The sequence below is a fragment of the Oncorhynchus kisutch genome, linkage group LG5 (genome assembly GCF_002021735.2).
Source record: "Oncorhynchus kisutch isolate 150728-3 linkage group LG5, Okis_V2, whole genome shotgun sequence".
Classification (NCBI taxonomy): domain Eukaryota; kingdom Metazoa; phylum Chordata; class Actinopteri; order Salmoniformes; family Salmonidae; genus Oncorhynchus; species Oncorhynchus kisutch.
In genome coordinates, this window is record NC_034178.2 from 46,412,518 (window position 1) to 46,436,420 (window position 23,903).

General features: G+C 48.2%; 1 protein-coding gene across 2 annotated transcripts in view; it reads left to right on the plus strand.

The window, feature by feature from the left end:
- The window catches only part of LOC109890231 (zinc finger protein 385A-like), a 110,483-nt gene that overhangs the window by 29,225 nt on the left and 57,355 nt on the right, over nt 1-23,903 (plus strand). For both annotated transcript variants that reach the window (XM_020482215.2, XM_020482217.2), the window contains exons 2-3: nt 4,160-4,323; nt 15,370-15,480. In XM_020482215.2, coding sequence (XP_020337804.1) covers nt 4,160-4,323; nt 15,370-15,480 — 275 coding nt within the window. The remainder of the gene's footprint in view (nt 1-4,159; nt 4,324-15,369; nt 15,481-23,903) is intronic.

Sequence of the window (23,903 nt, forward strand, 5' to 3'; positions counted from 1 at the left end):
CAAGCAATTATATATTTTTTCTCATGATTTGGTTAAGTCTAATTGTGTTGACAACTAGTTTAGGGTACTCTCTCGCTCTCTCTGTCTCCCTCTCCCTCTCATTCTCTTAATCTTTCTTTCTTTCATTGTTTTTCAGGATATCTTTCTTTCTGTTTTTCTCCATCACTACAGAGATTTGGAGGCATGTCAGGACCAGCAGCCACACACCGATGAGACTGATTGCAGTTGAGCTTCAGCTGTGACAGCCTTTAGGCTTCTGGGGAGAGAAAGAAAGAGGGAGAGAGAGAGTGAGAGAGAACGAGAGAGAAACAGATAAAGAGAGTGAGAGAGAGAGAGAGAGAACGAGAGAACGAGAGAACGAGAGAAAGTGAGTGAGAGGGCGAGAGAGAAACAGAGAGAGAGAGAGCGAGAGAGGGGGGTGAGAGAGAGAGAGAGAGCACTGTCTCTAACTCTAATACTGACAGCACATTGATGATCCTCTTCAAGTCTCTCCTATTCAAAGGAACTTCCTCCCTCACAACCAAAATAGCTCCTGCTCACAATGTTTTGGATTTGTGACCGGTTTTCCAAATGTAGCAAATTTGTTAAGTAGTTACATTTACACTGGCGCCCGGAATAAAAGACTACAATGAAAGACAATAAAGAGAGCGAGATGGAGACAGAGAGAGGGAAGATGAACAAACAGCCAGCAGGAGAGTGACGAAGTAAGGGAGGGTAGGGAGTTTACAGAAGCAGAGGCAGAAAAAGAGAGTGTCAAATGGGGAGAGAAAGCAGTGCACAGAGTGAGGGAGAAAGAGCCTGTGAGAGAGAGAGAGAGAGATGGAGGAATACCGAGGAGCTAGGCTGATATCTGCAGCGCTCCAGCTGTGAGGCTTAAGAAGCTTAACCTCCCCGCCCGTCACAGTAGACTATTCAAGTGCAGGCTTTCACCACTGCTTCATCGCCAGAGAGAACGCAGGGGAGGGAGGGATGGAGAGAGAGACAGCACAGGAGAAGAGAAGGGGAGAGGAAATGGATGATGCAGAGTGGAGGTCTATGTTTATTCTTCTCTACCAGAGGAGTTGGGCTCAGAGTTAATGGTTGATTAGAGGAGAGGTGGCTGTCAGGTGTAGAGCTAGTCTCTCTCTCTCTCTCTCTCTCTCTCTCTCTCTGCTGTAAATTAGTGATTGAGGAGAGGGGGGATAAATCATTCCCCTTGACTTATTCCACATTTGTTTTGTTACAGCCTGAATTCAACATGGATTCAATTCTAACCCATCTACACACAATACCCCATAATGACAAAGCGAAAACATGTTTTTAGAAATGTTGCAAATGTATTGAAAATGAAATACATAAATATCTTATTTACATACCGTACTGTAGGGGTAGGTGTACAGTACCAGTCAAAAGTTTGGACACAACCTACTCATTCAATAACTTTTCTTTATTTCTACATTGTAGAATAATAGTGAAGACATCAAAACTATGAAATGACACATATGGAATCAAGTAGTAACCAAAAAAGTGTTAAATAAATGAAAATATATTTATATTTGCGATTCTTTAAACTAGCCACCCTTTTCCGTGATGACAGCTTTGCACACTAGGCATTCTCTCAACCAGCTTCACGAGGTAGTCACCTGGAATGCATTTCAATTAACAGGTGTGCCTTGTTGTGGAATATCATTCCATCCTAATGCGTTTGAGCCAGTCAGTTGTGTTGTGACAAGGTAGGGGTGGTATACAGAAGATAGACCTACTTTGTAAAAGACCAAGTCCATATTATGGCAAGTAAAGCTCAAATAAGCAAAGAGAAATGACAGTCCACCATTACCTTAAGACATGGTCAGTCAATGCGGAAAATATCTGCATGAATCAGGCCTTCATGGTCAAATTGCTGCAATGAAACCTCTACTAAAGGACACCAATAAGAAGAAGAGACTTGCTTGGGCCAAGAAACACTAACAATGGACATTAGACTGGTGGAATTATGTCCTTGGTCTGATGAGTCCAAATTTGAGATTTTTGGCCCCAATCGCCGTGTCTCTGTGAGACGCAGAGTGGATGAAGGGATGATCTCCGCATGTGTGGTTCCCACTGTGAAGCATGGAGGAAGAGGTGTTATGGTGTGGGGGTGCTTTGCTGGTGACACTGTCTGTGATTTATTTAGAATTCAAGGTACACTTAACCAGCATTGATACCACAGCATTGTGCAGCAAAACATCATCCCATTTTTTGCGTTTAGTGGGATTATCATTTGTTTCTCAACAGGACAATAACCCCAAACACACCACCAGCCCGTGTAAGGGCTATTTGACCAAGAAGGAGAGTGATGGAGTGCTGCATCATATGACCTGGCCTCCACAATCACCCGACCTCAACCCAATTGAGATGGTTTCAGATGAGTTGGACTGCAGACTGAAGGAAAAGCATCCAACAAGTGCTCAGCATATGTGGGAACTCCTTCAAGACTGTTGGAAAAGCATTCCTCATGCAGCTGGTTGAGAGAATATCAATAGCGTACAAAGCCGTCATCAAATCAAATCAAATCAAATGTATTTATATAGCCCTTCGTACATCAGCTGATATCTCAAAGTGCTGTACAGAAACCCAGCCTAAAACCACAAACAGCAAGCAATGCAGGTGTAGAAGCACGGTGGCTAGGAAAAACTCCCTAGAAAGGCCAATACCTAGGAAGAAACCTAGAGAGGAACCAGGCTATGTGGGGTGGCCAGTCCTCTCCTGGCTGTGCCGGGTGGAGATTATAACAGAACATGGCCAAGATGTTAAAATGTTCATAAATGACCAGCATGGTCGAATAATAATAAGGCAGAACAGTTGAAACTGGAGCAGCAGCACAGTCAGGTGGAAGTTGAAACTGGAGCAGCAGCATGGCCAGGTGGACTGGGGACAGCAAGGAGTCATCATGTCAGGTAGTCCTGGGGCATGGTCCTAGGGCTCAGGTCAGTTGAAACTGGAACAGCAGCATGGCCAGGTGGACTGGGGACAGCAAGGAGTCATCATGTCAGGTAGTCCTGGGGCATGGTCCTAGGGCTCAGGTCCTCCGAGAGAGAGAAAGAAAGAGAGAAGGAGAGAATTAGAGAACGCACACTTAGATTCACACAGGACACCGAATAGGACAGGAGAAGTACTCCAGATATAACAAACTGACCCCAGCCCCCCGACACATAAACTACTGCAGCATAAATACTGGAGGCTGAGACAGGAGGGGTCAGGAGACACTGTGGCCCCATCCGAGGACACCCCCGGACAGGGCCAAACAGGAAGGATATAACCCCACCCACTTTGCCAAAGCACAGCCCCCACACCACTAGAGGGATATCTTCAACCACCAACTTACCATCCTGAGACAAGGCTGAGTATAGCCCACAAAGATGAATAAAGATGTCATCAAGGCAAAGGGTGGCTAGTTTGAAGAATCTCAATTATAAAATACATTTTGGTTTGTTTAAAACTTTTTGGGTTACTACATGTTTCTGTATGTGTTATTTCATAGTTTTGATGTCCTCACTATTATTCTACAATGTATAAAAGAGTAAAAAAATAAAGAAAAACCCTTGAATGAGTAGGTGTCCAAACTTTTGACTGGCACTGTATGTGTGTGTGAGTATGTGTGTGTGTGGGGGGGACTGAAACTGAGTCTCATGGATTAGCAGTATGGCAATGCACATTATTAGATGTTACAGCACAGCAGTGCACACAAATATTATCAGATTTCAGATACTTTTGAAAAACTAGATTACCTATTAGATTACTTTCAAATTTAGAAAAGATGTTTGTGATAAAACAAAATACATTTATGACACCTTTCTTTTTTCTTAATGAAGTTCACCTAAGCGACTCTGGCCACAAATCAGAGACCACAATGATGACACACCAAATGCATTTGATGGATCTTTTTGGTCTCCTTCTAATGCCTCTTAAAGGGAAAGTAATCCAAATGTAAGTAATCAGATTACGTTACGGATTTTGGGTAATCCAAAAGTTACGTTACTGATTACAATTTTGGACAGGTAACTAGTATCTGTGACAGATTACACTTAGAAAGGAACCTACCCAACTCTGGTAGTCGGTTACATTAAGAAACAACAGAAAAAGACCACTGACTGTTAAGATAGATGGTTTATTTAGAAACTCTCTCTCCCTCTCTCTCTAGGCAGCATGAACCGTCCAGGGTTGGTCCCTGCCTTCTTCAGGACCCCCACAGTGATCCCACCCCCGCTGGACATGAAACAGTTCCTGCAGTTCCCAATGGACACAGCTCCACCACAACACAGCATGGGCCTCTTCCACAACTTCAACACCAACAGTTACTCAACAGTGAGTAAACAAACTCCACACACACACAGGCATGTTAAGGCACATACCACGCATGCACGCCATACATATGCAGACACATACACTAACACAGCGCACACACATGTAGACCCCCTTCAACTCAGAGGTCACACAAGGTTCAAAAGCTGTGTAGCAAAATCCGTACTTGTCTTTTCTGGGGCCTGGAGTTTTTCCTGATCTCATGACCTAGTCACGTAAAACACTGGCCCAAATGGTGTCGTTTTTAAATGCATTGGGGTATTCTTTCTCTCTATATATGCAGCTTTTAATAGGCTACATTTGGTTATGATATGTATTAAAAAGCTGTTTAATATCATTTAGCAATGTCAGTCATTACTCTATTCTACCTCGGGGGTTTGTGGTATATGGCCAATGTACCACAGCTAATGGCTATATCCAGGCACTCCTGGCACCACACCACCTCAGGCCTTATTGCTGAACTATACCGCTGCTGCCATCTTGTTGCAGGCTGTCTGAGAATATTCATTGTAATTGGCTTTGGTTTTGCATAATATTCCTCTGGGATGTACGTGCCAGTCAATTTGAGGGGTCTTGTAACTGTAGACAGGTGAGGTATTCTGATTAAGTGGTTTTATAGAATGATCCTCAATAATAAGCTGACAAGTGTTTGCTATCCCTGTGGCAGAATAAAGTTCTGCATCTTCACAAAATGCCCCAGCGAGCATTTTACTGCAATACAATTGTAATGAATACTCAGGGAAAAAAAGGTGGAGATTCACACACAGAGCACAGCAGATGTTTATTAAACCTTCGCAGAAGGTATGAATCATGGTCACAGGCAGGCAATGGTCAAACACAGGTAGGCAGTCAAAACAAACAATACCTCACAACCATACAAACAGAAGGAACTAAATAGGGAGCTGATGAGACCAGGTGAGAAACGAACGCAGGTGAAATCAATGAACAAAAATGAAAGACAGGGCTACGTTCCAGAACACAAAGAAACAGGGCTACGTTCAAGAACACAAAGAAAAAGAACACAAGGTTGACTAAGAAAAGAAAAGCAGAACCTTACAACAATGACTTATGGCTAATCAATTTAATAAGACGCACAGCCAGCATTCCCCATAATCAATTGAATAAGACGCACAGCCAGCATTCCCCATAATCAATTGAATAAGACGCACAGCCAGCGTTCCCCATAATCAATTGAATAAGACGCACAGCCAGCGTTCCCCATAATCAATTGAATAAGACGCACAGCCAGCGTTCCCCATAATCAATTTAATAAGACGCACAGCCAGCGTTCCCCATAATCAATTTAATAAGACGCACAGCCAGCGTTCCCCATAATCAATTTAATAAGGCACACAGCCAGCATTCCCCATAATCAATTTAAGAAGACGCACAGCCAGCGTTCCCCATAATCAGTGTAATAAGACGCACAGCCAGCGTTCCCCATAATCACTGTAATAAGACGCACAGCCAGCGTTCCCCATAATCAGTGTAATAAGACGCACAGCCAGCGTTCCCCATAATCAATTTAATAAGACACACAGCCAGCGTTCCCCATAATCAGCGTTTTTTGACATGGACCCAACCAGTTCATTTCCAGGTTGGGTTTCACGTGAAGGTCAGCACGGTGACAAAAATTGGTGGGCACGTACACACACACTCAAGCACAAACGCCACATGCATGTACACATACACACAGGGCCAGCCCACCTCATGGGCAAAAAACCCTGTTGACGGTGGAGAGATGTTTTAAAGTGAATTTCCTGCTATTCTACAAATTTTGCCACGGAAAGTAGATAACATTTAGCAGTTTTAAGCAAACTTTCCTGCAATTCTACACATTTTGCCAAGATTTATTCCATGTTAATGATATCTAAGGGAGTGACTAACAAAACCAGTGGGGGCCCCCTGGAGGTCAGGTCCCCTGGGCACCTGCCCAGTTGGTATAGTTTAGATTGCTGGCTAGACTAACTAGACTAACTTACCAATACAAAACATGTTAGCTAACACTCACCTCTGATTGCCTCCGCTCCGCTGTGGAACCCCCCTCCTCCGGTGCACTCTCCAACCTCGGTAAGTCCTCTGGTTCCACTAAACCTTCAATGCTCACACACCCCGTGGGTACAGCACACCGACAGGACCCCTTGCCCAAAGCTGGAATCGCTGCATTTTAGATGAATCCACTGCGCGCATTCCAAACATACCACATCTTTGCTGTTACTCTTTATCCACCGATCGCAAGCTGAGCATGGGTGTATAGGCCGTTAGATGAGTTCATGATAAAGTGAAGTCCAGGGCATTGATGGATATCACCCAATAAGAGAAGGCATAGAGTTATTATAAGATCTCCACCATTAATTTGCAATTTCAGACTGGATTTCGATGATCGTTTTGGTTTCTGCCAAGGTGCTATGAAAGTTTGGTATATAACATTTCTTCCAAATCCGAAGTGCTGGATGCCATCAAAAGTGTTTGCATGACCGAGTAGTTGCTGAGCAGATGCAATTATTTCCAGTAACATTTAAAACAAACACATAAAGTAAAAGTGCTGCCAACATGCCGAACTTGCCGGTCGACATCTTGAAATCATGTGTAGCAGTGACATGCAGCCATGGTCCATACTGGACCAGATTCTTCTTTATCATATCCATCGATGCCAGGCTCAGGCTCCGAGCTCTTCACCACACCTTCCAACTCACTTAATTCACCCTCATTCAGAACTTGGTCTCTGTTTGCACTTGACACCAATCTTTTTCGACACTCAATCTCCATTTTTATTGCCATCTTCCTCAGATTCAGCTCTACCCTCTGCTTTCTTCAACCTCTTCTTTCTCTTTTTCCACCTCCATTCCTCCTCAGAAATCCACCTTTCTGTGTCCCTGTCCCAATATTCCTCTTCAGTTGCCATTTTAGAACTTTCTGCAAGCAATCTTCCCCTCTCTGCAAGGATAGCCAATGACATTACCCCTTATTGACATCTGACTTAAACCAACCAGTTAAAATAAATAAACATTAAATTCACATTTCTGCAGTGCCAAGTGGAATTATAACCAACCCTGTTACACACATATGTAGCAGACCCTCTCTCACACACACACACACACACACACACACACACACACACACACACACACACACACACACACACACACACACACACACACACACACACACACACACACACACACACACACACACACACACACACACGTTCATCTTTACATGGTCCTAGTTGCTAGGACCATTCATTCACTTTCACTCAAACCTCTCCAGTTCAATTAAAACATACAGAGGCTCTGTCAGCAAGGGCACTTATATTATGGCCACTCTGCCTGAGTGGTTATTACAGCCAGTGAGCCTATGACAGAACATAAACTCAGCAAAAAAAAGAAATGCCTCTTTTTCAGGACCCTGTCATTCAAAGATAATTCGTAAAAATCCAAATAACTTCACAGATCTTCATTGTAAAGGGTTTAAACACTGTTTCCCATGCTTGTTCAATGACCCATAAACAATTAATGAACATGCACCTGTGGAATGGTCATTAAGACACTAACAGCTTACAGACGGTAGGCAATTAAGGTCAAAGTTATGAAAACTTAGAACACTAAAGTGGCCTTTCTACTGACTCTGAAAAAGACCAAAGGAAAGATGCCCAGGGTCCCTGCTCATCTGTGTGAATGTGCCTTAGGCATGCTGCAAGGAGGCATGAGGACTGCAGATGTGGCCAGGGCAATAAATTGCAAAATCCGTACTGTGAGATGCCTAAGACAGCGCTACAGGGAGACAGGATGGACAGCTGATCGTCCTCGCAGTGGCAGACCACGTATAACAACACCTGCACAGGATCGGTACATCCAAACATCACACCTGCGTGACAGGTACAGGATGGCAACAACAATTGCCTGAGTTACACCAGAAACGCACAATCCCTCCACCAGTGCTCAGACTGTCCGCAAAAGTCTGAGAGAGGCTGAATTGAGGGCTTGTAGGCCTGTTGTAAGACAGGTCCTCAAAAGACATCACAGGCAACAACGTCACCTATGGGCAGAAACCCACCGTCGCTGGACCGGACAGGTCTGGCAAAAAGTGCTCTTCATTGACGAGTTGCGGTTTTGTCTCACCAGGTGTGATGGTCAGATTCACGTTTATTGTCGAAGGAAGGAGTGTTACACCGAGGCCTGTACTCTGGAGCGGGATCGATTTGGAGGTGGAGGGTCCATCATGGTCTGGGGCGGTGTGTCACAGCATCATCAGACTGAGCTTGTTGTCATTGCAGGCAATCTCAATGCTGTGCTTTACAGGGAAGAAATCCTCCTCCCTCATGTGGTACCCTTCCTGCAGGCTCATCCTGACATGACTCTCCAGCATGACAATGCCACCAGCCATACTGCTCGCTCTGTGCGTGATTTTCTGCAAGACAGGAATGTCAGTGTTCTGCCATGGCCAGAGAAGAGCCCGGATCTCAATCCCATTGAGCACGTCTGGGACCTGTTGGATCGGAGGGTGAGGGCTAGGGCCATTCTCCCCAGAAATGTCCCAGAACTTGCAGGTGCCTTGGTTGAAGTGTGGGGTAACATCTTACAGCAAGAACTGGCAAATCTGGTGCAGTCCATGAGGAGGAGATGCACTGCAGTACTTGATGCAGCTGGTGGCCACACCAGATACTGATTGTTACTTTTGATTTTGACCCTGCCTTTGTTCAGGGACACATTATTCCATTTCTGTTAGTCACATGTCTGAGGACACTTGTTCAGTTTATGTCTCAGTTGTTGAATCTTGTTATGTTCATACAAATATTTAAGTTAAGTTTGCTGAAAATAAACGCAGTTGACATTGAGAAGACATTTCTTTTTTGCTGATTTTATTAACCCTGATAACCTATAGAAGGTGCTCACAGAGCACTGATGAGTAATTTATGAGGTTGAGAGAGCCACTAGAGCAAGGATACGCAACTCTTACCCTACGAGGTCCGAAGCATGATGGTTTCCTGTTTTACCTGATAATGAATTGCACATACCTGGTGTTCCAGGTCTAATTCAGTCCCTGATTAGAGGGGAACAATGACTACATGCAGTGGAACTGGCTTCCAGGACTAATTCAGTCCCTGATTAGATGAATAAATGCAGTGGAACTGGGTTCCAGGTCTAATTCAGTCCCTGATTAGATGAATAAATGCAGTGGAACTGGGTTCCAGGTCTAATTCAGTCCCTGATTAGATGAATAAATGCAGTGGAACTGGGTTCCAGGTCTAATTCAGTCCCTGATTAGAGGGGAACAATGACTACATGCAGTGGAACTGGCTTCCAGGACTAATTCAGTCCCTGATTAGATGAATAAATGCAGTGGAACTGGGTTCCAGGTCTAATTCAGTCCCTGATTAGATGAATAAATGCAGTGGAACTGGGTTCCAGGTCTAATTCAGTCCCTGATTAGAGGGGAACAATGACTACATGCAGTGGAACTGGGTTCCAGGTCTAATTCAGTCCCTGATTAGATGAATAAATGCAGTGGAACTGGGTTCCAGGTCTAATTCAGTCCCTGATTAGATGAATAAATGCAGTGGAACTGGGTTCCAGGTCTAATTCAGTCCCTGATTAGAGGGGAACAATGACTACATGCAGTGGAACTGGCTTCCAGGACTAATTCAGTCCCTGATTAGATGAATAAATGCAGTGGAACTGGGTTCCAGGTCTAATTCAGTCCCTGATTAGATGAATAAATGCAGTGGAACTGGGTTCCAGGTCTAATTCAGTCCCTGATTAGAGGGGAACAATGACTACATGCAGTGGAACTGGCTTCCAGGACTAATTCAGTCCCTGATTAGATGAATAAATGCAGTGGAACTGGGTTCCAGGTCTAATTCAGTCCCTGATTAGATGAATAAATGCAGTGGAACTGGGTTCCAGGTCTAATTCAGTCCCTGATTAGAGGGGAACAATGACTACATGCAGTGGAACTGGCTTCCAGGACTAATTCAGTCCCTGATTAGATGAATAAATGCAGTGGAACTGGGTTCCAGGTCTAATTCAGTCCCTGATTAGATGAATAAATGCAGTGGAACTGGGTTCCAGGTCTAATTCAGTCCCTGATTAGATGAATAAATGCAGTGGAACTGGGTTCCAGGTCTAATTCAGTCCCTAATTAGAGAGGAACAATGAATAAATGCAGTGGAATTGGCTTCCAGGTCCAGAGTTTCCCAGTTGTTGTCAGATAATTAGTGCTATTCTCATGAGGACCTGTCATTGAGACCATGTATAATAAGAACAACAAACAGGCAGTGCAGTGAGGGAGCAAGTTCCGGATGCTCTGTGAGCCTGGCTGCTAGACTGAATGCTCCATGATTCACTTATAAAGAGTTTGCTTGCACCATATATTACGCTCAGATATCATACTATCCAATGGATCGAGTGCTGCCCTCGTCTATGGAGAGTGCAGAGTGGAGTAGATCATGATTTCTCTACCAGCCCCATATGGTGTACAGTATGGGTGGAGGTATGAAGAGAGGAGGGAATGAAAGAAGGGATGTAAAAGAGTGACTTGATGTGTGAGGTCATAACGGCAGACAGAACGTAGAGCCGGGTGGATAGAGAAATGGCGGGGTGGAAAGAGAGAGATCAATCAGCCTGTTCACAACAGCTGGACAAAGAGAGGGAGAGAGAGATGTTACAAAACACAAAGAGTAGTCCAGATGGCTAACCAAAATTGACAGTAGGACTTGAATAGGTGAGGACAATGACTTGCCGTCTTGTTTGCGCACACACACACCTGCATGCACGTAAACATACACACACACACACACACACACACACACACACACACACACACACACACACACACATCTTCACAGATCAAACTCCTTGTTGTTGACATATAGAGAGTGAGAGAACGGTGAGTACAGACAAATTAATTTGGAGTCAGACATCTGTATTCTAGGGCAACAACCTTTTATATTGTAAAACTGAGAGAGGGGGAGGGAGAGAGAAAAAGAGAGTGAAGAGTGGGTGGGAAGTGGTAGGTGTGGTCTCAGGGTTTAAATATCTGTATAACATATCAGGAGAGAGAGGGAGAGCGAGAGAGTGACGAGGGGAACAAACAGAACTCCAGGTTAAGGAAGAGGAGTATAAATATAGACAGGAACTGTTTTCAACCACTTACATATGGGAGAATAATTACACCTTTTGCCTGGTGTTTGGAAGTTGAAAGTGAAACTAGCCTCTCATTTTGCAGTACAAGTTTACAGTAGCAGTCAGTGATTAGAAACTGAATAAAACCTCAGTCCTTTTGGCTGCAGAGTGGAGAAACACCCAGCCTGGGTTGTGGATACAGAGAAGAGTGGTCAGAACCCTCACAACGCTCACAAATCCTGTTTGGGGCTATTTTGTTCACCACTGTAAACATCAGACGTCTGGGTTGGCTTGAGTCAGATCCACATGGTCAACATGTCTTTCTAAAGAGCTGTGAAGTATTTCAAAATGCTCCACATACTGTAAAAGCCTTCTATATTAGTCTAAGAACATGTTGCTCACATCAGATTCTAGTTGTCTACTATCGTGGTCTGTTCCAATTCTAAGGGGAGTCCTCAGTGTTCAGGTGATTTGTTCATACAGTTTTGAGTTTTAATGTCACATGCAGAAGTACAGGGAAATGCCTTTCTTGCAAACTCAAAACCCAACAATGTAATAATAAATAATAATGTATTACTAGGAAAGGAAACACGAGAAATAAGAAGAAATATGCAGAACACAATAAGTAAGTAAGCATACTATATACAGGGTCAGTTCCAATACCATATTTACAATGTACAGGGATACTGTGTGATGGATGGAGGTAGATATGATGGAGGTAGATATGTATAGGGGTAAGGGGACTAGGCAACAGGATATAAAATAAACAGAGTAGCAGCAGCTTGTATGTGAGTGGGAGTGAGGTGAGGTGCTGACTTGTTGCACCCTCGACAACTACTGTGCTTATTATTATTTGACCCTGCTGGTCATTTATGAACATTTGAACATCTTGGCCATGTTCTGTTATAATCTCCACCCGGCACAGCCAGAAGAGGACTGGCCACCCCTTATAGCCTGGTTCCTCTCTAGGTTTCTTCCTAGGTTTTGACCTTTCTAGGTAGTTTTTCCTAGCCACCGTGCTTCTACACCTGCATTGCTTGCTGTTTGGGGTTTTAGGCTGAGTTTCTGTACAGCACTTTGAGATATCAGCTGATGTAAGAAGGGCTATATAAATACATTTGATTTGATTTGAGTGTGTGTGTGTAGCGTCAGTATAAATGGATGTGCATATTATGTGTGAGTGAGCAGATGATGAAGGGAGTGTGTGTGTGTAGCGTCAGTATAAATGGATGTGCATATTATGTGTGAGTGAGCAGATGATGAAGGGAGTGTGTGTGTGTAGCGTCAGTATAAATGGATGTGCATATTATGTGTGAGTGAGCAGATGATGAAGGGAGTGTGTGTAGCATCAGTATAAATGGATGTGCATATTATGTGTGAGTGAGCAGATGATGAAGGGAGTGTGTGTGTGTGTAGCGTCAGTATAAATGGATGTGCATATTATGTGTGAGTGAGCAGATGATGAAGGGAGTGTGTGTGTGTGTAGCGTCAGTATAAATGGATGTGCATATTATGTGTGAGTGAGCAGATGATGAAGGGAGTGTGTGTGTGTAGCGTCAGTATAAATGGATGTGCATATTATGTGTGAGTGAGCAGATGATGAAGGGAGTGTGTGTGTGTAGCGTCAGTATAAATGGATGTGCATATTATGTGTGAGTGAGCAGATGATGAAGGGAGTGTGTGTGTGTAGCGTCAGTATAAATGGATGTGCATATTATGTGTGAGTGAGCAGATGATGAAGGGAGTGTGTGTGTGTAGCGTCAGTATAAATGGATTTTATTTTATTTATTTATTTTATTTCACCTTTATTTAACCAGGTAGGCTAGTTGAGAACAAGTTCTCATTTGCAACTGCGACCTGGCCAAGATAAAGCATAGCAGTGTGAGCATACAACAAAGAGTTACACATGGAGTAAACAATTAACAAGTCAATAACACAGTAGAAAACGAAGGGGGGGTCTATATACAATGTGTGCAAAAGGCATGAGGAGGTAGGCAAATAATTACAATTTTGCAGATTAACACTGGAGTGATAAAAGATCAGATGGTCATGTACAGGTAGAGATATTGGTGTGCAGAAGAGCAGAAAAGTAAATAAATAGAAACAGTACGGGGATGAGGTAGGTGAAAAGGGTGGGCTATTTACCAATAGACTATGTACAGCTGCAGCGATCGGTTAGCTGCTCAGATAGCTGATGTTTGAAGTTGGTGAGGGAGATAAAAGTCTCCAACTTCAGCGATTTTTGCAATTCGTTCCAGTCACAGGCAGCAGAGTACTGGAACGAAAGGCGGCCAAATGAGGTGTTGGCTTTAGGGATGATCAGTGAGATACACCTGCTGGAGCGCGTGCTACGGATGGGTGTTGCCATCGTGACCAGTGAGCTGAGATAAGGCGGAGCTTTACCTAGCATAGACTTGTAGATGACCTGGAGCCAGTGGGTCTGGCGACGAATATGTAGCGAGGGCCAGCCGACTAGAGCATACAAGTCGCAGTGGTGGGTAGTATAAGGTGCTTTAGTGACAAAACGGATGGCACTGTGATAGACTGCATCCAGTTTGCTGAGTAGAGTGTTGGAAGCCATTTTGTAGATGACATCGCCGAAGTCGAGGATCGGTAGGATAGTCAGTTTTACTAGGGTAAGCTTGGCGGCTTGAGTGAAGGAGGCTTTGTTGCGGAATAGAAAGCCGACTCTTGATTGTGCATATTATGTGTGAGTGAGCAGATGATGAAGGGAGTGTGTGTGAGAGGCAGTGCAAAAATAAATAAAAAAGGTCAATAAAGATACAAGGTTAACTCAGACAGTCTGTGTAGCTATTTTGTTAGCTATTTATCAGTCGTATTGCTTCGGGATAGAAACTGTTCAAGAGCCTGTTGGTGCCAAACTTGATGCACCGGTACCACTTGCCGTGCGGAAGCAGAGAGAATAGTCTATGGCTTGTGTGGTTGGAGTCTTTAACAATTTTCCGGGCCTTCCTACCACACCTATCACAGTGATGTACTGGGCTGTCCGGCCCCAGTGATGTACTGGGCTGTCCGGCCCCAGTGATGTACTGGACTGTCCGGCCCCAGTGATGTACTGGGCTGTCCGGCCCCAGTGATGTACTGGACTGTCCGGCTTCAGTGATGTACTGGACTGTCCGGCCCCAGTGATGTACTGGACTGTCCGGCTTCAGTGATGTACTGGACTGTCCGGCCCCAGTGATGTACTGGACTGTCCGGCCCAAGTGATGTACTGGACTGTCCGGCTTCAGTGATGTACTGGACTGTCCGGCCCCAGTGATGTACTGGACTGTCCGGCCCCAGTGATGTACTGGACTGTCCGGCCCCAGTGATGTACTGGACTGTCCGGCCCCAGTGATGTACTGGACTGTCCGGCCCCAGTGATGTACTGGGCGTTTATCCTAAAACCCTACAAAAACGCCATTAATTTTCCTCATAGGCTTTGTCGAACGAACAATGACAGAGTTAGTACCTACAAAAAGACCCCATTACTATTTCTCTCTATAGGAGACCATTTGAACTTCTTAGCCATACAGTTTCCTTGATCCTCCTGCTATACTGTTGGATGGAGTCTGTAATCAGGGCCCTCTAACCCCACTATCAAAAAAGCATTTGAACAGCACCCAAGACCCAAGGCACAGACAGCTCTGGCAGCTGCTGATGAAAAGAAACACTCTCCTGTCGTCATCAATCAGAGCTCTCTTCCCTTCTCTAACTCTCTCTCTCTCTCTCTCTCCTCTCTCCTCTCTCCTCTCTCCCTCTCTCTCCCTGCTCCCCTTCACTACCTCCCTCCCACTGTAGGGGCCTTTTTCAAAGCGTTTCATTAAATCTGCTACCACCACCATGGCACAATGACCTATGTCTATCTGCTCCCCTACTCAGAGTACTTACCTTATAACCTGCTCTCTGCCCCCTCCCCCTCCAGATGGACCCGGTACAGAAGGCAGTGATGAACCACACCTTTGGCCCCCCCATGATGAAGACCAAACGACCCATCATCTCCTGCAATGTCTGCCAGATCCGCTTCAACTCAGAAGTAAGGCAGTAAGGCACTATCCATCCATCCACCCATGCATCCACCATCCACCCATGCATCCACCATCCACCCATGCATCCACCATCCACACATTCATCCAGGCATCCATCAATCCACATTCATCCAGGCATCCATCTAAGTATTCCACACATCTATCTATGCACTACATCATAACCTGACCAATATGTCAATGATTGACTGGACTGCTGGAGCAGGTGTCAAGTGAGAACTGTGTCTACGATTCCTCTGCTCCACTTTTCCCCTTGGGGCAGCCCTGCTTAGCTTACATTACCGTCTCTCTGTTTGACACCATTTCATTGGCACTTCCCAGAAAGGAGTTAATATTATGCAATTGTGCTCTGGCGGGCTGTGGGGACAAAGCAGAGTAGAGGGGGCTGGATGGCTAAGGGACTAAAGTACAGGGAGCTTGGGGGCTAGGGGACTAAAGTACAGGGAGATTGGGGGCTAGGGGACTAAAGTACAGGGAGCTTGGGGGCTAGGGGACAAAAGTACAGGAAGCTTGGGGGCTAGGGGACTAAAGTACAGGGAGCTTGGGGGCTAAGGGACTAAAGTACAGGTGGCTTGGGGGCTAGGGGACTAAATTACAGGGAGCTTGGGGGCTAGGGGACTAAAGTACAGGGAGCTTGGGGGCTAGGGGACTAAAGTACAGGTGGCTTGGGGGCTAGGGGACTAAATTACAGGGAGCTTGGGGGCTAGGGGACTAAAGTACAGGGAGCTTGGGGGCTAGGGGACTAAAGTACAGGGAGCTTGGGGGCTAGGTGATTAAAGAACAGGGAGCTTGGGGGCTAGGGGATTAAAGTACAGGGAGCTTGGGGGCTAGGGGATTAAAGTACAGGGAGCTTGGGGGTTAGGGGACTAAAGTACAGGGAGCTTGGGGGTTAGGGGACTAACGTACAGGGAGCTTGGGGGCTAGGGGACTAAAGTACAGGGAGCTTGGGGGCTAGGGGATTAAAGTACAGGGAGCTTGGGGGCTAGGGGATTAAAGTACAGGTGGTTTGGGAGCTAGGGGATTGAAGTACAGGGAGCTTGGGATCTAGGGGACTAAAGTACAGGTGTTTTGGGGGCCTTGGGGACTAAAGTACAGGGGGCTAGGGGACTAGAGAACAGGGGACTAGGGGACAAAAGTACAGGGGGCTAGAGGACTAGAGAACAGGGGACTGGGGGACTAGAGAACAGGGGACTAGGAGACTAGAGCACAGGGGACTAGGGGACTAGAGAACAGGGGACTGGGGGACTAGAGAACAGGGGACTGGGGGACTAGAGAACCCAGGGGACTGGGGGAGTATAGAACAGGAGACTGGGGGACTAGAGAACGGGGGACTGGGGGAGTAGAGAACAGGGGACTGGGGGACTAAAGAACAGGGGACTAGGGGACTAGAGAACATGGGACTAGGGGACTAGAGGACATGGGACTAGGAGACTGGAGAACAGGGGATTAGGGGACTAGAGACCAGGGGACTAGGGGACTAGAGAACAGGGGACTAGGGGACTAGAGAACAGGGGACTAGGGGACTAGACAACAGAGGACTAGGGGACTAGAGAACAAGGGAATAGGGGACTAAAGAACAGGGGATTAGGGGTCTAGAGATCATGGGACTAGAGAACATGGGACTGGGGGACTAGAGAACAGGGGACTAGGGACTAGAGAACAGGGGACTAGGGGACTGGAAAACAGGGAACTAGGGGACTAGAGAACAGGGGACTGGGGGACTAGAGAACAGGGGACTATGGTACTAGAGCACAGGGGACTAGGGGACTAGATAACAGGGGACTGGGGGACCAGAGAACAGGGGACTGGGGGACTGGAGAACAGGGGACTAGGGCACTAGAGAACATGAGACTATGGGACTAGAGAACAGGGGACAAGGGGACTAGAGAATAGGGGACCAGGGGACTGGAGAACAGGGGACTAGGGGACTAGAGAACAGGGGACTAGGGGACTAGAGACCAGGGGACTAGGGGACTAGAGAACAGGGGACTAGAGGACTAGACAACAGAGGACTAGGGGACTAGAGAACAAGGGATTAGGGGACTAGAGAACAGGGGACTAGGGGACCAGAGAACAGGGGACTGAGGGACTAAATAACAGGGAACTAGGGGACTAGAGAACATGGGACTAGCGGACTAGAGAACATGGGACTGGGGAACTAGGGAACAGGGGACTAGGGACTAGAGAACAGGGTACTGGGGGACTGGAGAACAGGGAACTAGGGGACTAGAGAACAGGGGACTAGGGGACTGGAGAACAGGGGACTAGGGGACTAGAGAACATGGGACTAGGGGACTAGAGATGAAGGGACTAGAGACAAGGGGACTAGGGGACTGTAGAACAGGGGACTAGGGGACTAGAGACTAGGGGACTAGAGAACAGGGGACTAGGGGACTAGAGAACAGGGGACTAGGGGACTATAGAACATGGGACTAGAGGACTGGAGAACAGGGGACTAGAGAACAGGGGACTAGGGGACTGGAGAACAGGGGACTGGCGGACTGGAGAACAGGGGACTACGGGACTAGAGAACAGGGGACTGGAGAACAGGGGACTCAGGGACTAGAGAACAGGGGACTAGGGGACTAGAGAACAGGGGACTAGGGGACTAGACAACAGAGGACTAGGGGACTAGAGAACAAGGTATTAGGGGACTAGAGAACAGGGGACTAGGGGACCAGAGAACAGTGGACTGAGGGACTCAAGAACAGGGAACTAGGGGACTAGAGAACAGGGGACTAGGAGACTGGAAAACAGGGAACTAGGGGACTAGAGAACAGGGGACTAGAGGACTAGACAACAGGGGACTATGGGACTAGAGAACAGGGGACTGGGGGACTAGAGAACAGGGGACTATGGTACTAGAGCACAGGGGACTAGAGAACAGGGGACTGGGGGACTAGAGAACAGGGGACTGGGGGACCAGAGAACAGGGGACTGGGGGACTAAAGAACAGGGGACTAGGGGACTAGAGAACATGGGACTAGGGGACTAGAGAACAGGGGACAAGGGGACTAGAGAATAGGGGACCAGGGGACTGGAGAACAGGGGACTAGGGGACTAGAGAACAAGGGACTAGGGGACTAGAGACCAGGGGACTAGGGGACTAGAGAACAGGGGACTAGGGGACTAGAGAACAGGGGACTAGGGGACTAGACAACAGAGGACTAGGGGACTAGAGAACAAGGGATTAGGGGACTAGAGAACAGGGGACTGGCGGACTGGAGAACAGGGGACTATGGGACTAGAGAACAGGGGACTGGAGAACAGGGGACTCAGGGACTAGAGAACAGGGGACTAGGGGACTAGAGCACAGGGGACTAGGGGACTAGAGAACAGGGGACTAGGGGACTAGAGACCAGGGGACTAGGGGACTAGAGAACAGGGGACTAGGGGACTAGAGAACAGGGGACTAGGGGACTAGACAACAGAGGACTAGGGGACTAGAGAACAAGGTATTAGGGGACTAGATAACAGGGGACTAGGGGACCAGAGAACAGGGGACTGAGGGACTCAAGAACAGGGAACTAGGGGACTAGAGAACAGGGGACTAGGAGACTGGAAAACAGGGGACTAGGGGACTAGAGAATAGGGGACTAGGGGACAAAAAAATAGGGGACTAGGAGACTAGAGAACAGGGGACTAGGGGACTAGAGACCAGGGGACTAGGGGACTAGAGAACAGGGGACTAGGGGACTAGAGAACAGGGGACTAGGGGACTAGACAACAGAGGACTAGGGGACTAGAGAACAAGGTATTAGGGGACTAGAGAACAGGGGACTAGAGGACCAGAGAACAGGGGACTGAGGGACTCAAGAACAGGGAACTAGGGGACTAGAGAACAGGGGACTAGGAGACTGGAAAACAGGGAACTAGGGGACTAGAGAACAGGGGACTAGAGGACTAGACAACAGGGGACTATGGGACTAGAGAACAGGGGACTGGGGGACTAGAGAACAGGGGACTATGGTACTAGAGCACAGGGGACTAGAGAACAGGGGACTGGGGGACTAGAGAACAGGGGACAAGGGGACTAGAGAACAGGGGACAAGGGGACTAGAGAACAGGGGACAAGGGGACTAGAGAATAGGGGACCAGGGGACTGGAGAACAGGGGACTAGGGGACTAGAGAACAGGGGACTGAGGGACTCAAGAACAGGGGACTGGGGGACTAAAGAACAGGGGACTAGGGGACTAGAGAACAGGGGACTAGGGGACTAGACAACAGAGGACTAGGGGACTAGAGAACAAGGGATTAGGGGACTAGAGAACAGGGGACTGGGGGACCAGAGAACAGGGGACTGGGGGACTAAAGAACACGGGACTATGGTACTAGAGCACAGGGGACTAGAGAACAGGGGACTGGGGGACTAGAGAACAGGGGACTGGGGGACCAGAGAACAGTGGACTGAGGGACTCAAGAACAGGGAACTAGGGGACTAGAGAACAGGGGACTAGGAGACTGGAAAACAGGGAACTAGGGGACTAGAGAACAGGGGACTAGAGGACTAGACAACAGGGGACTATGGGACTAGAGAACAGGGGACTGGGGGACTAGAGAACAGGGGACTATGGTACTAGAGCACAGGGGACTAGAGAACAGGGGACTGGGGGACTAGAGAACAGGGGACTGGGGGACCAGAGAACAGGGGACTGGGGGACTAAAGAACAGGGGACTAGGGGACTAGAGAACATGGGACTAGGGGACTAGAGAACAGGGGACAAGGGGACTAGAGAATAGGGGACCAGGGGACTGGAGAACAGGGGACTAGGGGACTAGAGAACAAGGGACTAGGGGACTAGAGACCAGGGGACTAGGGGACTAGAGAACAGGGGACTAGGGGACTAGAGAACAGGGGACTAGGGGACTAGACAACAGAGGACTAGGGGACTAGAGAACAAGGGATTAGGGGACTAGAGAACAGGGGACTGGCGGACTGGAGAACAGGGGACTATGGGACTAGAGAACAGGGGACTGGAGAACAGGGGACTCAGGGACTAGAGAACAGGGGACTAGGGGACTAGAGCACAGGGGACTAGGGGACTAGAGAACAGGGGACTAGGGGACTAGAGACCAGGGGACTAGGGGACTAGAGAACAGGGGACTAGGGGACTAGAGAACAGGGGACTAGGGGACTAGACAACAGAGGACTAGGGGACTAGAGAACAAGGTATTAGGGGACTAGATAACAGGGGACTAGGGGACCAGAGAACAGGGGACTGAGGGACTCAAGAACAGGGAACTAGGGGACTAGAGAACAGGGGACTAGGAGACTGGAAAACAGGGGACTAGGGGACTAGAGAATAGGGGACTAGGGGACAAAAAAATAGGGGACTAGGAGACTAGAGAACAGGGGACTAGGGGACTAGAGACCAGGGGACTAGGGGACTAGAGAACAGGGGACTAGGGGACTAGAGAACAGGGGACTAGGGGACTAGACAACAGAGGACTAGGGGACTAGAGAACAAGGTATTAGGGGACTAGAGAACAGGGGACTAGAGGACCAGAGAACAGGGGACTGAGGGACTCAAGAACAGGGAACTAGGGGACTAGAGAACAGGGGACTAGGAGACTGGAAAACAGGGAACTAGGGGACTAGAGAACAGGGGACTAGAGGACTAGACAACAGGGGACTATGGGACTAGAGAACAGGGGACTGGGGGACTAGAGAACAGGGGACTATGGTACTAGAGCACAGGGGACTAGAGAACAGGGGACTGGGGGACTAGAGAACAGGGGACAAGGGGACTAGAGAACAGGGGACAAGGGGACTAGAGAACAGGGGACAAGGGGACTAGAGAATAGGGGACCAGGGGACTGGAGAACAGGGGACTAGGGGACTAGAGAACAGGGGACTGAGGGACTCAAGAACAGGGGACTGGGGGACTAAAGAACAGGGGACTAGGGGACTAGAGAACAGGGGACTAGGGGACTAGACAACAGAGGACTAGGGGACTAGAGAACAAGGGATTAGGGGACTAGAGAACAGGGGACTGGGGGACCAGAGAACAGGGGACTGGGGGACTAAAGAACACGGGACTATGGTACTAGAGCACAGGGGACTAGAGAACAGGGGACTGGGGGACTAGAGAACAGGGGACTGGGGGACCAGAGAACAGGGGACTGGGGGACTAAAGAACAGGGGACTAGGGGACTAGAGAACAGGGGACTAGGGGACTAGAGACTAGGGGACTAGAGAACAGGGGACTAGGGGACTAGAGAACAGGGGACTAGGGGACTATAGAACATGGGACTAGAGGACTGGAGAACAGGGGACTAGAGAACAGGGGACTAGGGGACTGGAGAACAGGGGACTGGCGGACTGGAGAACAGGGGACTACGGGACTAGAGAACAGGGGACTGGAGAACAGGGGACTCAGGGACTAGAGAACAGGGGACTAGGGGACTAGAGCACAGGGGACTAGGGGACTAGAGAACAGGGGACTAGGGGACTAGAGACCAGGGGACTAGGGGACTAGAGAACAGGGGACTAGGGGACTAGAGAACAGGGGACTAGGGGACTAGACAACAGAGGACTAGGGGACTAGAGAACAAGGTATTAGGGGACTAGAGAACAGGGGACTAGGGGACCAGAGAACAGGGGACTGAGGGACTCAAGAACAGGGAACTAGGGGACTAGAGAACAGGGGACTAGGAGACTGGAAAACAGGGAACTAGGGGACTAGAGAACAGGGGACTAGAGGACTAGACAACAGGGGACTATGGGACTAGAGAACAGGGGACTGGGGGACTAGAGAACAGGGGACTATGGTACTAGAGCACAGGGGACTAGAGAACAGGGGACTGGGGGACTAGAGAACAGGGGACTGGGGGACCAGAGAACAGGGGACTGGGGGACTAAAGAACAGGGGACTAGGGGACTAGAGAACATGGGACTAGGGGACTAGAGACCAGGGGACTAGGGGACTAGAGAACAGGGGACTAGGGGACTAGAGAACAGGGGACTAGGGGACTAGACAACAGAGGACTAGGGGACTAGAGAACAAGGTATTAGGGGACTAGAGAACAGGGGACTAGGGGACCAGAGAACAGGGGACTGAGGGACTCAAGAACAGGGAACTAGGGGACTAGAGAACAGGGGACTAGGAGACTGGAAAACAGGGAACTAGGGGACTAGAGAACAGGGGACTAGAGGACTAGACAACAGGGGACTATGGGACTAGAGAACAGGGGACTGGGGGACTAGAGAACAGGGGACTATGGTACTAGAGCACAGGGGACTAGAGAACAGGGGACTGGGGGACTAGAGAACAGGGGACTGGGGGACCAGAGAACAGGGGACTGGGGGACTAAAGAACAGGGGACTAGGGGACTAGAGAACATGGGACTAGGGGACTAGAGAACAGGGGACAAGGGGACTAGAGAATAGGGGACCAGGGGACTGGAGAACAGGGGACTAGGGGACTAGAGAACAAGGGACTAGGGGACTAGAGACCAGGGGACTAGGGGACTAGAGAACAGGGGACTAGGGGACTAGAGAACAGGGGACTAGGGGACTAGACAACAGAGGACTAGGGGACTAGAGAACAAGGGATTAGGGGACTAGAGAACAGGGGACTGGCGGACTGGAGAACAGGGGACTATGGGACTAGAGAACAGGGGACTGGAGAACAGGGGACTCAGGGACTAGAGAACAGGGGACTAGGGGACTAGAGCACAGGGGACTAGGGGACTAGAGAACAGGGGACTAGGGGACTAGAGACCAGGGGACTAGGGGACTAGAGAACAGGGGACTAGGGGACTAGAGAACAGGGGACTAGGGGACTAGACAACAGAGGACTAGGGGACTAGAGAAGAAGGTATTAGGGGACTAGATAACAGGGGACTAGGGGACCAGAGAACAGGGGACTGAGGGACTCAAGAACAGGGAACTAGGGGACTAGAGAACAGTGGACTAGGAGACTGGAAAACAGGGGACTAGGGGACTAGAGAATAGGGGACTAGGGGACAAAAAAATAGGGGACTAGGAGACTAGAGAACAGGGGACTAGGGGACTAGAGACCAGGGGACTAGGGGACTAGAGAACAGGGGACTAGGGGACTAGAGAACAGGGGACTAGGGGACTAGACAACAGAGGACTATGGGACTAGAGAACAAGGTATTAGGGGACTAGAGAACAGGGGACTAGGGGACCAGAGAACAGGGGACTGAGGGACTCAAGAACAGGGAACTAGGGGACTAGAGAACAGGGGACTAGGAGACTGGAAAACAGGGAACTAGGGTACTAGAGAACAGGGGACTAGAGGACTAGACAACAGGGGACTATGGGACTAGAGAACAGGGGACTGGGGGACTAGAGAACAGGGGACTATGGTACTAGAGCACAGGGGACTAGAGAACAGGGGACTGGGGGACTAGAGAACAGGGGACTAGGGGACTAGAGAACAGGGG